Source organism: Pogona vitticeps, chromosome 4 (assembly GCF_051106095.1).
Source record: "Pogona vitticeps strain Pit_001003342236 chromosome 4, PviZW2.1, whole genome shotgun sequence".
NCBI classification, from domain to species: domain Eukaryota; kingdom Metazoa; phylum Chordata; class Lepidosauria; order Squamata; family Agamidae; genus Pogona; species Pogona vitticeps.
The window spans coordinates 167,826,874-167,840,639 of NC_135786.1; the positions used below are offsets into that span (position 1 = coordinate 167,826,874).

The following is a 13,766-nucleotide window of genomic DNA, read 5'->3' on the forward strand; positions in this document are numbered from 1 at the left end:
GGGCCTACTTCTAGTTGAGGATTGTTGTTTTAGGGCACAGTCCTGTTGGGACACAAAGCATTATGTCCCACAAGTATAGCATTCCATGTAGTCTCCAACTTGAAGTTGCACAACCAGACATAATCCCTTAATAGCAGGCCTTCCAAGTGTGGGAGGGAAGAGTGAATATTTTACTTTTTCAAACAGATTCCCACAGTGCCTTCTAATACAACAATTTAAAATAAAGTTGTTAATAGCAGTTATGCAATCTAGATTTGGGAGATCCATCAGTCACTAAGGCAAGAAATGTACTGTATGGCTCTCTCAGCCTAGTCTGTCCCTCAGGGATCATATGAGGATCAATGGAAAAGGAGGAGGGGAATAAAGTTTAGTGCTATGAGTTCACTGAGGGAAATGAAAGGTAAATGAGAAACTAATCTATGCAATCTCATCTAATCTGCAGCCACCTCAAATCTAGCACCGCTGGCCCTGTGTGCAGGGGGTTTCTTACTTCACCTACCTTTTCCCTGAAGTGTTTGTCTTCTGCTGCTGCAGCTGACAATATGGCTACCACAGCCTCATGGATCTCCCTTCTGTTTTCAGTCAGAAGGAGGAGAGCCAAAGATTTCAATGTTTCTTGCTGAGGGAGGAGGCTGAGGGAGGTTAAGGCAGATTTATTCTGCAAGAACTTTTCATCTCCTAAGGACTGTAGAGTCTGCACCATTAAAGCTAAAAACAAACAAACAAACAAAATTATTAATATGTCTTTCTTATAGGGCAAGTCTATGTGCACCACTTAGAGATGTAAAGCTAAAAAAAGAAATACGCAGTAAAAATCCAATATGAGATTCTAAAAAAAATTCATATAAAAATTTCATATAAAAACATTAAAAGAAGCTTTAAAAGCACATTTAAAAATCACAATCAATATCTAGGGGAGTGTTTAGCTTTGATGCCTGATTTTAAAAAATTGTCTTTACCTGGCACTGGAAGGACAAAAGGGCGGAAATCAACTGCCTCCTGAGTGAGAGCACTCCACAACATGGGAGCAGCCACAAAGAACACCCTTTCTCATGTTCCCACTAAATGTGCCTGTGAAGACAGTGGGGCTGAGAGAAATGCCTCTCCTGAAGATCTTAGGAACGAGGAAGCCTCAAAGAAGGGATAGTCAGTCCTTCAGGGAGCCTAGACCTGAGCCGTATAAGGCTTTATAGGTCATGATCAACACTTTGAATTAGGTGCAGAAACAGAACAGCAGCCAGTGAAGCTATTGGAACAGAGGAGTTATGCGCTTCCTGTAACTAGTCTCGGTCAGCAGCCTGACTGCACCACTTTGAACCCGGTGAAGTTTCTGAACCACCTTCAAAGACAGTCCCACATAGTCATCCAAGCAGACAGTACAACAAATGAATGCAGCAAATGCAGTCCTGGCCACTGCTGAGACCTGAGCCATTTAGGTTCAGGGATGAGTTTGTGAGTCTAAGTAAAGGAAGTGGAACCCCATCTAGCATTAGCAGATGGCTGGTCTCATCGACTCTAAGAAGCATAACCAGTAGTGAATAATGCTGGGAGCTAGATTGCAGCACTTTACTCATTACGTTTAACCAGCATGTAGAGAGCCATAAGTTGCAAACTCCAGCTGAATGCAACACATGTACAAAATGAATCAGTGAAGAATATAAATAAGAAGTACTCTGATGTAGCTGAAATTCTGTACTTTCTCACCTGAAAGAGAATTCACAGAACTCTGTTGGTCTTACATGTGAATAGACATGTACAATATATAATATAACCATCTTGGGACTGCAGAGCTGGAAGGGACCCTAAGGATCATTGAGTCCAGCCCTTGTCAAAGAGGCACAATTGGGGAATTGAACTCCCAACACAGCCAGATACCAAAATCACCGACAGGTTGTACTGTCCACTGTATCACATATCAACGTAAACTGTATAAAATGTAAACATATCTGGTATGTGCTGACAGTCACTAGGGTGTAATGGGGAGATGTTTTCATGTTTCGTGGAGAAAAACAGCACTCCTGATAGGAAGGCTTGCCAACATGAAAAATAAATATTTTTGTAGATTATTTTTTTCAGCATGGTTGTGCCCTGAAACACCTTCCTGTATGTACTTCTTAAACAGGAAAAGGAATATTCTTCTTCTCTGCTTTTAAACAGTATGGATAACTTTTTTTAATGAACCACATTATCTTGCTTACCTTCTCTTGCAAGCTGAAGCAAGTAATTCACCAGATCACTGACGTTTTTACTGGCAAAATAATTGTAATACTGAAAAACTGTTATAACTTCCAAAGACAGACTGGAGGAGAGGACAGGCTCGGCACGGTCCACAATATGGGAAACCAAAGTTTTGAACACTGTATTAAAAAAAAAAATCAATTAGCTATTAAGTATCCACTAACAACAACAATGTCAAATTACTGCAGGCTGATCATTTAATGTTTTTGTTTCCAGTAAGCAAATATTTAGAAAGAATCAAGCACTCGAAATCATAAAGACATAACATCTAAGGCTTTATTTAGTTATGTGTGTGTGACATCAAAGTTGCACAAACAATAAGGTTTGACGTTACTGGAACAACTTTAATCAGTTAAACATAACAAATGGTTGTTTGTTGCTTGGATTAAGTTCTCTGTCTAGTGTGGATAAAGAGTTATTTCAGGTGCATCCCAAAGGATCATTTACTGGTTTTTATTTCTCTGACTTCATTGCCATTTGTGAAGGTCTCCTGAGTTTTGTTAAGAAATCCTCAGTGCTGGATTTAAGTCGGAGGCTGCTGTATAACTGTCTGAAGCCACATGGGAACAGAGCTCAGCTCTTAATTATTAACCTTATCAGGCAGTGAGGCAGGAGGCAATGACAGCTTTAGTCAGTTAACTGAGAAGATCAATTGGCTAATGCCTTTCCCATGTGAAACATTTACTCAATTAACTGTTTGGACTAATTGCTTAAAATATTTTTGTGTGTGACTAAAAGGTTTTCCCAATCAGGTAACAGGTATGTTATTTAATATTCCACTGCATGTGGCAAGCTAATGGGATGGTTTCTAATAGGCTTAGCATACATACGTATTCATCATCTGTTTGATTCCTATGCAAATTTAAATAAATAAATAATTGCTTGCCTCAGCCTCATGCAACAAACTAACAATGCAACCCTTCATATGCCAACTCAAGTAAGGCCAGCTGTGGTCAGTAGAACTGACTCCCAGGGAAGAATATACAGGATCATATCCTTGGGAGTATTTTTTTTCAATTGATAATGGTCATGTTTTTTAAAGACTCTTAGGGAACCTCTGGCCCCTCCCATGAATCAAGCCTATGGCTGTTCCCTCCCAGGGTCTCTTTGTCCAGAGACAAAACTGGCTGCTATCTCAGTTCCCTCGGAAAGCTTGTTATCTTTCCCTGCAGTGAGAAAGGAGCACTTCTTTCTCTCTCTCTCAATCTCAAGGAAAAGGTTTTCTGCATAAAGAACAAGGACAAGGTTTCAGTATGGGAGGGTCCAGTCCCATCATCTGCCCTCCAAGATGCACCCTGGAGACAATCTATCCCTTGCAACGGATTAAGTTCCCAGCCCCATTTAAAGTTTGTTGGTAGAGAACTGCAGTTAGTATACACTGTGTCTGGAAGATGGAAGAAGGTTCAAAATGTCAACAACTCCATGTTTAGTTAACGTCCAGAATCCTGTTGGTGATCTGCATGTGCGTAAATGAAATTGAAAACATTGTGGTGGCAAATGGATGCATATGAACAAAGTGTTGGCTGCACTGCTAATCACTCACAAGCAGGAATATAATGATCATATTTCTAATTGGTGGCAATTTGTTGCCACAGCCTACACGATTCCCCTTATGTAAATTGTCAATAGGATTCAGATCCATAATCTTTTTATGCAGTGTAACAAAGTACAGTTTGATTTACACCAAAGAGTACAACAGCTCCACACCCCCAAAGGCATTTACAAACTGAAATTCAGTGCAGGAGATATTAAAAAGGCATGCTAGGGAGTTAGGAACATGGATAAACAGGGAGGGACTATGTAACTGTTTCATTTACAAGTGTTTAGATTTAGCTATAAACTAAGCTACAGGACACAACCTGAGTTAAAGTCCTCATGAAAAAGATTCTGAAGAGAGTTTTAAAGAAAGTAGTTCTGAGCCATACACAGCAGAAGTGTCAGAATTAAAGAAAAAACTGTTCAGTATGAGGGAAAAAATTGGTTTAATCAATTAATCATTTATCTGTCTATTAGTATCACTTTTAATGTAGTTGAACATGTTTACATAAATTAAATATTATGTATCATATCTGGCTGTTTGGTTATTACTAACTTTGTTGACCTTGCAATACTGGCAGCCCATCCAAGAGGATACAAATGATTCTGACAGGCTATAACCTTGTCAACAGATGGAGATGCCCTTTGGTAGACAAGTGGTTTGCTAATATTATAAGGAGAGCCTACCCTTCCTGCCTTGGAAAGTGCACATGAAGTGCATTCTTCTACAAGGATCCTAAAAGGAGAACATTGAAAGGAGTGAATCAGGAGAGAATAACATTTCAAATACTTGTGTGAATGCCTAGACTTCAGATGGACTCTGTTTTGTTTAAGTTGACTTTTTTAAAAAAGAAAATATGTGGAAACCTCGGCAACAACTTTGAAATGTATCACGTTGATGGACATGAATTCTGCTGCAGAGGTCTCTCTCACAGATGCTTTCTATCCAAGAACGCACACTCAGGTTGTGCTCCCTGGCACTGCTCTGGAAAAAGTTTAAGAACGTCACCTGTTTCCGAGAGTCCTGCACACTCATTGTTCACAGCTGTAGCAAAAGCAACGTCCAACTGCTTGATCATCTTGTCTGCAGAGGTGTGATATGCACCAGGGGAACTGGTGCATTTATTCCAGAATGAGAGCAAAGATATCTTTTTCTGAAATTCTGGAATTGCTGATGAGAAACAAAATCAAGAAAGGTATGGATGCAGCTTTCAGTAATAGAAAGAAAGGCCAGAGATAAGCAAACAAAACAATCAGAGCTGAGCAACATTTGCAAACATGAGCACACTTACAGAAAGGGGAAAGGGGAAAGAGATTATTTAAACAAATACTTGTATAAATAAATAAAAAGAAATTTTATTCTGTTCTCGATCATCCCAGAGTGCAGGACACGCAACCATGGGCTCAAGTTAAAGGACGCCAGATTTCAGTTAAATATCAGGAAAAACTTCCTGTTAGAGCAGTACAACAGTGGAACCAACACTGGAGGCATTCAAGAAAAACTTATGATAACCACCTGGCAGATATGCTTCGATTGTATTCCTGCATTGAGCAGGGGGTTGGACTAGATGACATTGTAGGCACCTCCCAACTACATTTTTCTATGATTCTATGAAATTATTTTTTTATACTCTGATGACCAAACAAATGTTGGAACATGCAAATTCTATATTGATATAACAAGGCTGTAGAAATACAATATGGAAATGTTACATTTTTGGACTGTCATCTATCCGTATGCTTATTGGACATGTTGGCAGGAGGATTCTGGGATATGTAGTCCAGAAAAGTAACTTTTTCCAATTCTGTAGGATATTTATAAGCTAGTATAAACAGGTTTACTGAAAGTGGTGAGGGATGGGATTTTCAGAATTAATGAACCCCTAGCCCCATAATTTGGTGGTAGCCAGCAGCATGTACGGAGGCAGCTTCCATTGGAACTGGTTCTCCCATAAAACTTTGCGAGTTGCAGGGAATCCTCATAACTCCCATGGTGCAGCAGAGGGGCAGTTTTCTAAAGGTCCAATGAAGCAGCAGAGGAGTGGTATGGAGGTAAGAGAGCTCCTGTATCCCTGCCAGTTTGATGGCTCCAGTCCCATAATTCAGCCTGGCAGTTCCCAGAAAATTATAGGACTATGAGTTCATTCTGAAAATCCCATCTTGGAAAATGACCAATGTCTTGGAAAAGATCCTTCCCACCTGTCCACAATTAATGTATTCCTGGGATGCATAATGGTAGAAAGCTTTCTCTGCTGGATATCTCATAACAGATGAAATGGAACAAAATAATAAAACAAAGCAAATTTGCTGTGAGATAACAAAAATAGTTTGGAAACAAGAGGCTATAGAATACCAAGTGAGATCAGTGGCCTGTCTAGCTCAGTATGTTTTGCATTGACTAGTAATGCTCTCTAGCATTTCAGGATTTGTTCCCAAGCCTACCTGAAGATACCAGGAACTGGTCCTATCACCATTTGTATGCAAAACCATGTGTTCTACCACTGAAATCTGGCCCTTTCCTATGTAACTACAATTCTACACTTACTCAGAAGTTCAGTAGTAGCCTGTGAGTTGAGTCATGGCAACTGGACTTCTTATTAGGTTGAAACGTTTCTCTACTTACCCAAATAATTTCTTAACTCCAAGAAGAGTTGGTAGAAGCCCCTGATGTATCCTCCACATTGGTTTCACTTTCCCCTGGCCTGAATAGGCTTGGCTAGACAGACAATGGATGGGGGCGGGGTGATTGAAAATCCCACCTCTGCAATGGGTGGAGAAGGACTGCAAAGGTGGGATTTTCACTCACCTCCTGTCCTTTGTCCATCTAATGTATCACTTGCTTCCATGGCTCAGAAATAAGTCCAGTGGTTTTCAGTGGGACTTAGTAAATAGGTATAAGATTGCAGCTGTAGGGAGTAAGCATAGGCATCCTTCAGTCTCGAGAGACTATGGTAACATGCTCTGAATCGAGGAGTGTCCTCTCCAGAGCATGAAGCCCGGGTAAGCTAATATGGAGGATAGGCTGTTACCCAAGCAGCAGATCCCCCCTCTCCACATTGCTGAAATGGTCCAATGGAAAGGCAAGAGCCAATACAACTGGTTCCAGCAACGTCGCAGGAGTTGGCAGAACGACACATGCTGCCTTCGGGACTCCAGCTCCGGATTTTGCCTCGAGGTTAACTCCTGAAGCCTTTTCCAGGGAGTAAACACCACTGAAAAAAGTGGGACTTATTTCCTGTGGCAAGCACCTATGAGACTGCACTGCACACCGTCTTTTAGAAACATTTAATGAGACTTACTCATCTTTTAATATGAAAATTGATTAGCCATTTCTTACCTTCATTTACAGGTCTGATGCTTCCCATATTTTCACTGCTGATCTCTGCAAGACTCTTAATCACTAGAATCTGCTGGGATAGCTTGTCCAAAAGGTATCTTGTAACAAATTGGGTTTTGTTGGAGAATACAATTTGCTAGTAAAACAACCACCAAGAAGTAAAAATATAGATATGAATTATGTGTAATAAAATTATCTAAATAAAGCTTAATTCTGTTGAGACACATATTATCAAAGAATGTAATAGTAACCAGGTCAGAAAAGTATTATGTGACACAAGTACTGTACTGTAGGACCTGCAACAAAATAATGCAGCGAGGAATGTTCCCATTCAGGGATCTAGCCAGCCTGATTCCACACATTCAATTCTTCCCTGTAGCCGGTTCCCCGGTTCCCATGCAGCAGTGAGTAAACATACTACGTTCACAAAGCATGCTCATTTCTCACTGGACTGCTTTGGTTATCTTTGCCAGTTTCCAACCCCTTAAATATTTTATATTTATCACCTAAGCCTGTTGACGTCTCTGTTTTGTATGTGGATGGTGCCATTTTAGCTAGATAAGGATAAATACTTGTAGAATGGATTTGCTGTAGGATTGCATGTGACAAGAGATGCAGCATCCTCATCTCACATATCAAATTCAGTCTGTGGTGAGTTTCCTTTTCAGCTTGCAAAAATTCCACCCCCAAGGCCTTTCCCAGCACCAGACAATGGCAGCTTTGCTCCAGTGCTAGCGCAGAAAGTATGCTCTTATCTCCAAATAGTTACTTAGTCAGTGATTGGAGGTAAGAGCAGGCTTCCCTTTTCTAATGTTAGAAAGAGGCTACCTTCTATCTCTGTGCAAAGGAAAGACCTGCAGGAAAGAAAGAAGTAGAGAGAACATCAGAGAGAAGATCCTGGAAACTGTGCTAACTGTATTTTTTCCCAACAAGAGAGATTAAATAGAATACTTAGACTACAGCCCACACATATACATATTTCTGCTGGTGCTCAGATTTAGGCCCCAGTTCAGAGAAAATTACAGCATAGCTCCAGGAATGTTTGTTTAGATGAGAGTTCAATTTAATTTAATACAGTTTACTCCTGGGTAAGTATACATATGATTGTGGTGATACACCATAATATATTTATACAGTGGTGCCTCGCTTAACGGGCGCCCCGTTTAACGACGAAATCGCATAGCAATGAAGATTTTGCGATCGCAAAAGCAATCGCATTGCGATGTTTTAAATGGGGAAAAATCGCTTTGTGATGCTCGGTACCCTGTTTCGCTTACCGATCATCGTAAAGCAATGATTTTTAACAGCTGATTGGCGGTTCCAAAATGGCCGCCGGTTAAAAAAATGGCCACCTGCTGTTTTCTGGGACGGATTCCTCGCTTACCGGGCAGTGAAAATGGCCACCGTATGGAGGATTTTCATTTAAAGGTGAGTCCGAAGCCCATGGGAACGCATTGAAGGGGTTTCAATGCATTCCTATGGGCTTTTTAATATCGCATAGTGACGAAATCGCTTTGCAGCGATTTTTGCTGCACCGATTATCGTCGCTATGCGAGGCACCACTGTATTTATATTGAAGTAAATCCCATTGATTTTACTGGGATTTATTATTTAATAGATGTTCAGTTCTACAGACTTAGCTGCACTTAAATCCACTGGAATCAACAGAACAAGGTGGGCATACCTCACATTCTGTCCTATTAATTTTAAGGGATTTATGCATGATTAACCTTATCATCTTAGCCTCAGTCCTGGCCTATTACTTCTACAAAAATGTAACCTTGCCAGGCTCTCTGCAGTACCAAAGGGATGCTCTTTGTTCCCTGTTGTGTCTTATTATTCCTGCACTAATCCTTGTGTATAATAGGATTAATGCATGATGTACAAGAAAGAGAAACCAAGAACTAATGCGGGTCAGAGCAACACAAAAGAAACTAGATATGACAAAGAGCAATATGATTGTCAGCCCCTGAAAATCAGGCACGAATCTATCTCCAGTAATCATTTGTTATATACATTTTTCAAAACAAGAACAACAAAAGGTGCAACGCTGTATAAGAAAGGTACCTGAATAAGCTGCGTGCAGTACTGCAAATGCTTGACGATGGTGATATCCAGGCTATCATTTCCAGTTGTCAACGGCAGAGGGCTTCCAGCTACACTGGTACCAACTCCTGTGTCTTCTGTCAACGCTTCGCTGAGATGCCCTCTGGCTTCTGGGTGTTCTGACCTGTAACTGTTCATGCTGGGAGGTAAGTGAGCAATTTGATTTTCTTTTTATGTAGGCTCAACATGACTAACACCATGAGAAAAAGGAATGGTTAAAAGCCCCAGCCTGTGACTAAACAGCTCTTAGTAGGCCAGCAACCTTTTAAAGAATACATCATATCTCAAATTGGCAGTAGCATAAGGTATCAAGTGCCAAATAAGTGTCCACATTTACAGGATATATTGCTTCCACCGTGGCCTATTTGTTCCTCATAAACAATGCCTCTTTTGTAAAGAGTTATTGCTCTGAATGCTTTGAAATCAGCCTTCATTAGAACTTGTTTTCTTAAGAAAACAAAAACAAAACAACAACCTAGTCTATTTCCAGCATGCTTTCCCAAGCTCTTTGGTGGATTTAGCTGAATTATAGATCTGTAGTTTTGAAAGATGAAACAATTAAGATTTAATCTGGTAGTGTTTTATTTGCAGTTACTCATGGTTAATTGCCAAGCAAGGTACAAAAAAGGGGAAGTTGTCTGAGCAGAAGACATGAATTTACCTGGTGAACTCAAACACAGTTTTCATGTTACAGATTCTGCTAGAGGACTTCCGCCAGCTAGTCTAGTGTGGATTTTACAAGAATCAGAATTAGTAAATTAATTCAGGATAACACCTGTAATGGTCATTTCAGAGATGACATGAACCAATATCTGAAGAAGACCAAGGATATATAGAATTTGTAATAACAAAAGAAAGCATGGATTTTTAAAAATATTTGATGATGCTCTTGTGATACAATTCCATGAACATGTGATCAGATAAACTTTTCTCCACATGGTAAGCACTAATAAAGTGCTTCATTCAAACAATGCACTGAAAGCAAATAGGGGATGCTTTTACTTGTTTTAGCAGAACAACCTAGCAGAAATACACAAGTATTTTGTTGCTCTTATGTGCTGTTAAGTCACTTCCGACTTATAGCAATCCTATGGATTAGTAGCCTCTTTATTTATTTTAAAATAGTCTGGGAAGGTTTTAGTGTAGGTAGATTCTAATCCTTATCAAGATGGCTACTTTTAATCAACTTTTGTTGTAGAATTCACATAAAACTAATTTTATTCTAAGACAGGCATACTTGCACCATTGTAATCAGAACCACAGTGTCTCCAAGTTTCACCTACTTGCAATGTAGATTTGGCCTGTTTGGTTCCCCCCCGCCCCTTCAAACACACAGAGAATAACTAGAACAGAAAATGTCCCAACAAGTCAATTGCTTTTTTGCCACTGGAGTACTTTTCTTTAATCCAGCCCATATAAAATAACGAGACCAAAGAAATGTCCCATGCCATTTTTTGACACATTACCAGGCTATGAACAAGTACTGCAGTGTACTCTGGCTGGCTGTATGTTGGCCCCATTTAGGGAAGTGCTGCAATTGTCTCCGAGGTCAGGAAGGCCTAATGTTAGCCCCAATCCTATTCCTCACAACACTAGAATCCACAGTTAAACCAGAAAATACCCCACAACTCACTCAATTCATGTTTCTTTTATTTTATTTGCCTAGTGTGTGAGAATTAAGAAGAGAGAACAATTGTGAACTGAGACATTTTAGGTAAACGATAAACTATACATTACCAACACATATTAAAAAATCTACTAAATTTCATCTTCCGTTTTCTGCATGAAATCATTGTCCTCTTATGCCGCCTAATGCCAAAGTCCAGTAGGAAGTCACGACTAGACAGGTCCATTAAATCAATGGGGATTTGGCAAGTCAGTTCCTCCCTTAATTTCCACTGGTTGAACAGCCTACTCTAGCTGTGACTTACTACTGGATTTCAGCCATTATTAAATTACATTCCCCCCAATGAGAGAATCCTTGACTAAAAAATGAATGATGAAGCTTTCCCTAAGAAAGAAGCACAAGGTATTGACATTCTTACCTGTGTTTCTCAACCTCAGTATCTGAGAATACAGAGTCAGCACCTCGACCACTACTGCAGAGCTCATCAGTACCGCCATCATCCTCAAAGTCAGAGGTGTTGAGGAAATCAAAGCTTTCCAGTGCACTCTCAACTGTGAGGCTTAAACTAGATGACCTGCTGTGATTTGCTGTTGGTCTGCACTGCAATATCAAAGGCAAAACCACTAGATGAGAACCAAAACCCTCAATGTTGGGATGAGGTTAGAATATTGAATCTAATTAAACAGGATGCTTTACATTTCCTTCAAATTCAAGAAAAGAATATGCTACATTTTCACAGTTGCTTGTTTCCATAATTTTCCAGATTTTAAGATTTCCCTTTGAATTCATTAGGCAAAATCATGTACTTACACCAGGGTACACTGGATCTAAGTACCAAAAATTATTAATTTAAACAAAGTGAATACCGTATTTTTCGCACTATAAGACACACTTTTTCCCACAAAACATAAGTCTGTGTGTCTTATGGAGCGAAGAAAACAGATTATTTTTTCCTGTTTTCTTCTCCTAGAAATTTGGTGCGTCTTATGGAGAGGTGCGTCTTATGGAGCGAAAAATACGGTACTTTCTATTCCACACACACAAACCTGTTCAGGTTCCAAGGCTCCCTGGAACTCCCTTTTGTCCTATGGAAGTACTGGAACATCGGAGCCTTTAATAGTTAGAAAAAACTGCTAGATTGCCACTGCAGGTTGGGCCCACCCTGAGGATCTCAAAGGCTGTCTGGCTCCAGTGTACACTAACATAACTATGTGCACAGTATTTTGCCATTGTGAGAAGGCATCTGTAAAAGAATGATGTGAAGAATGCGTAGATAACTTGCAGACTGAGTGTGAGGGCTCATTCTAGAATCTCAGGCAGGAGCCCTGCACTTATCATGATTTGCCTATGAATATATGGAGTATTATTTGGTGGACTGCAATAGGTACAAGTCTGCAGTAAAGCTAGACTAGTACAGGTTAAGATAGGAAGGAATGGTGAGTTCTCTTATTGGGAGTCACACATGTGGATAACCCTAAACAGCCCTCATATTGGTTTTAATGCATTCATAGAAATATTATTGTATGTGGTCCGTCCACATCTCCCACTTCCATCTAAGGTGGATCGCTCAGCTGCGTACCTACCTTGACACTGGGTCCCTCACCACATTGGTCCATGCACTCGTAGTCTCGAGATTAGACTACTGTAATGCTCTCTATGTGGGGCTGCCCTTGGTGCTGTCATGGATACTTCAGCAGGTCCAGAACTTGGCCTGCCAGAGTACTAAATGGTGTGAGAAGGCATCAACATATCTCCCCCACCGTGGCCGCCCTACACTGGCTACCTGTTCATTTCTGTGCCAGCTTCAAGGTAATGGTGTCAACATACAAAGCCCTAAACAGTTTGGCACCTCGTTATCTGGCAGAACATCTCCTTCCAACCAGATCTGCCTATCCTGTAAGATCTTCCCAGGCTGGGCGGTTGAGAGTTTTGACCGTGAGAGAGGCTTGGAAAACAGTGACCAGAAACTGGGCCTTCTCAGAGGTAGCCCCACAATTGTGGAGTGGTGTGCTGCCTGAAATCTGCCTGGCGCCTTCATTGGGAATTTTTAAGTGATTACTAAAAACAATGTTTTTTAGACAGGCCGACCTGGACTATATTATACCCTGATACAACTATAGCGCTTAAACAACCAGATATTAACTAATGTGCAACATTCAACCATGCTTTCATTATTTTATTTTAATGTCTTATTGATATTATTTTCATTCGTCTGTATTGTATTGACTACTTTATATTATTGTCCTATCATTGTATTGTTTTGTCTTTATACAGTATTTTGTTTTATTGTACTGTGTAAACCACCCAGAGTAGCCTGGGTTGCCAGATGGGCAGTTAACTAACTAACTAACTAACTAACTAACTAACTAACTAACTAACTAACTAACTAACTAACTAACTAACTAACTAACTAACTAACTAACTAACTAACTAACTAACTAACTAACTAACTAACTACTGGGCTAGGAACATGTTTTTTAAAATAAACTACTGGGCTAGCACTATGTTTTTAAAATAACCATTTATTAGTTCTCTGGATTTTCCTGTAGTTCTCAGGTTCCCACTTATATGACATTAATCCATCATTCCTGAACTATCTAAAAGAACTGAGATAGCTTTTGGATGACTGGGCTTTTAATTATAACAACAGAATAATAGTATAGAATATATTAATTTAGAACAAAGGTTCGTTTTGTGGGTGCTTTTTGACATTGTCTGCCTCTACTCAGAACACTTCGCCTTTACCATTACATGGAAATCTGTTCCTGTGAATTCTCAGCATATGTTACATGTATGTGAAGCACTGGTATGTATTGTAACATGTCTTTCAAAAATGTGCTTTAGAACTAATAAATATGTACTTCTACGGATGACAAAATTTACCATCGGAACTCTTATCAGTAAGATAAACAGAATCATTCT

General features: G+C 39.9%; 1 protein-coding gene across 12 annotated transcripts in view; it reads right to left on the reverse strand.

Moving 5' to 3' along the window:
- RIPOR2 (RHO family interacting cell polarization regulator 2) overlaps positions 1-13,766 on the reverse strand; it is a 129,207-nt gene that overhangs the window by 8,888 nt on the left and 106,553 nt on the right. For 8 of the 12 annotated variants that reach the window (XM_072998696.2, XM_072998699.2, XM_078393506.1 and 5 more), the window contains 6 exons: positions 11,263-11,444; positions 9,179-9,356; positions 7,112-7,247; positions 4,784-4,945; positions 2,199-2,357; positions 500-708 (listed from right to left, as the gene is read on the reverse strand). In XM_072998696.2, coding sequence (XP_072854797.2) covers positions 500-708; positions 2,199-2,357; positions 4,784-4,945; positions 7,112-7,247; positions 9,179-9,356; positions 11,263-11,444 — 1,026 coding nt within the window. The remainder of the gene's footprint in view (positions 1-499; positions 709-2,198; positions 2,358-4,783; positions 4,946-7,111; positions 7,248-9,178; positions 9,357-11,262; positions 11,445-13,766) is intronic. The other 4 variants (XM_078393507.1, XM_020781581.3, XM_020781585.3 and 1 more) reach the window with 1 other exon arrangement.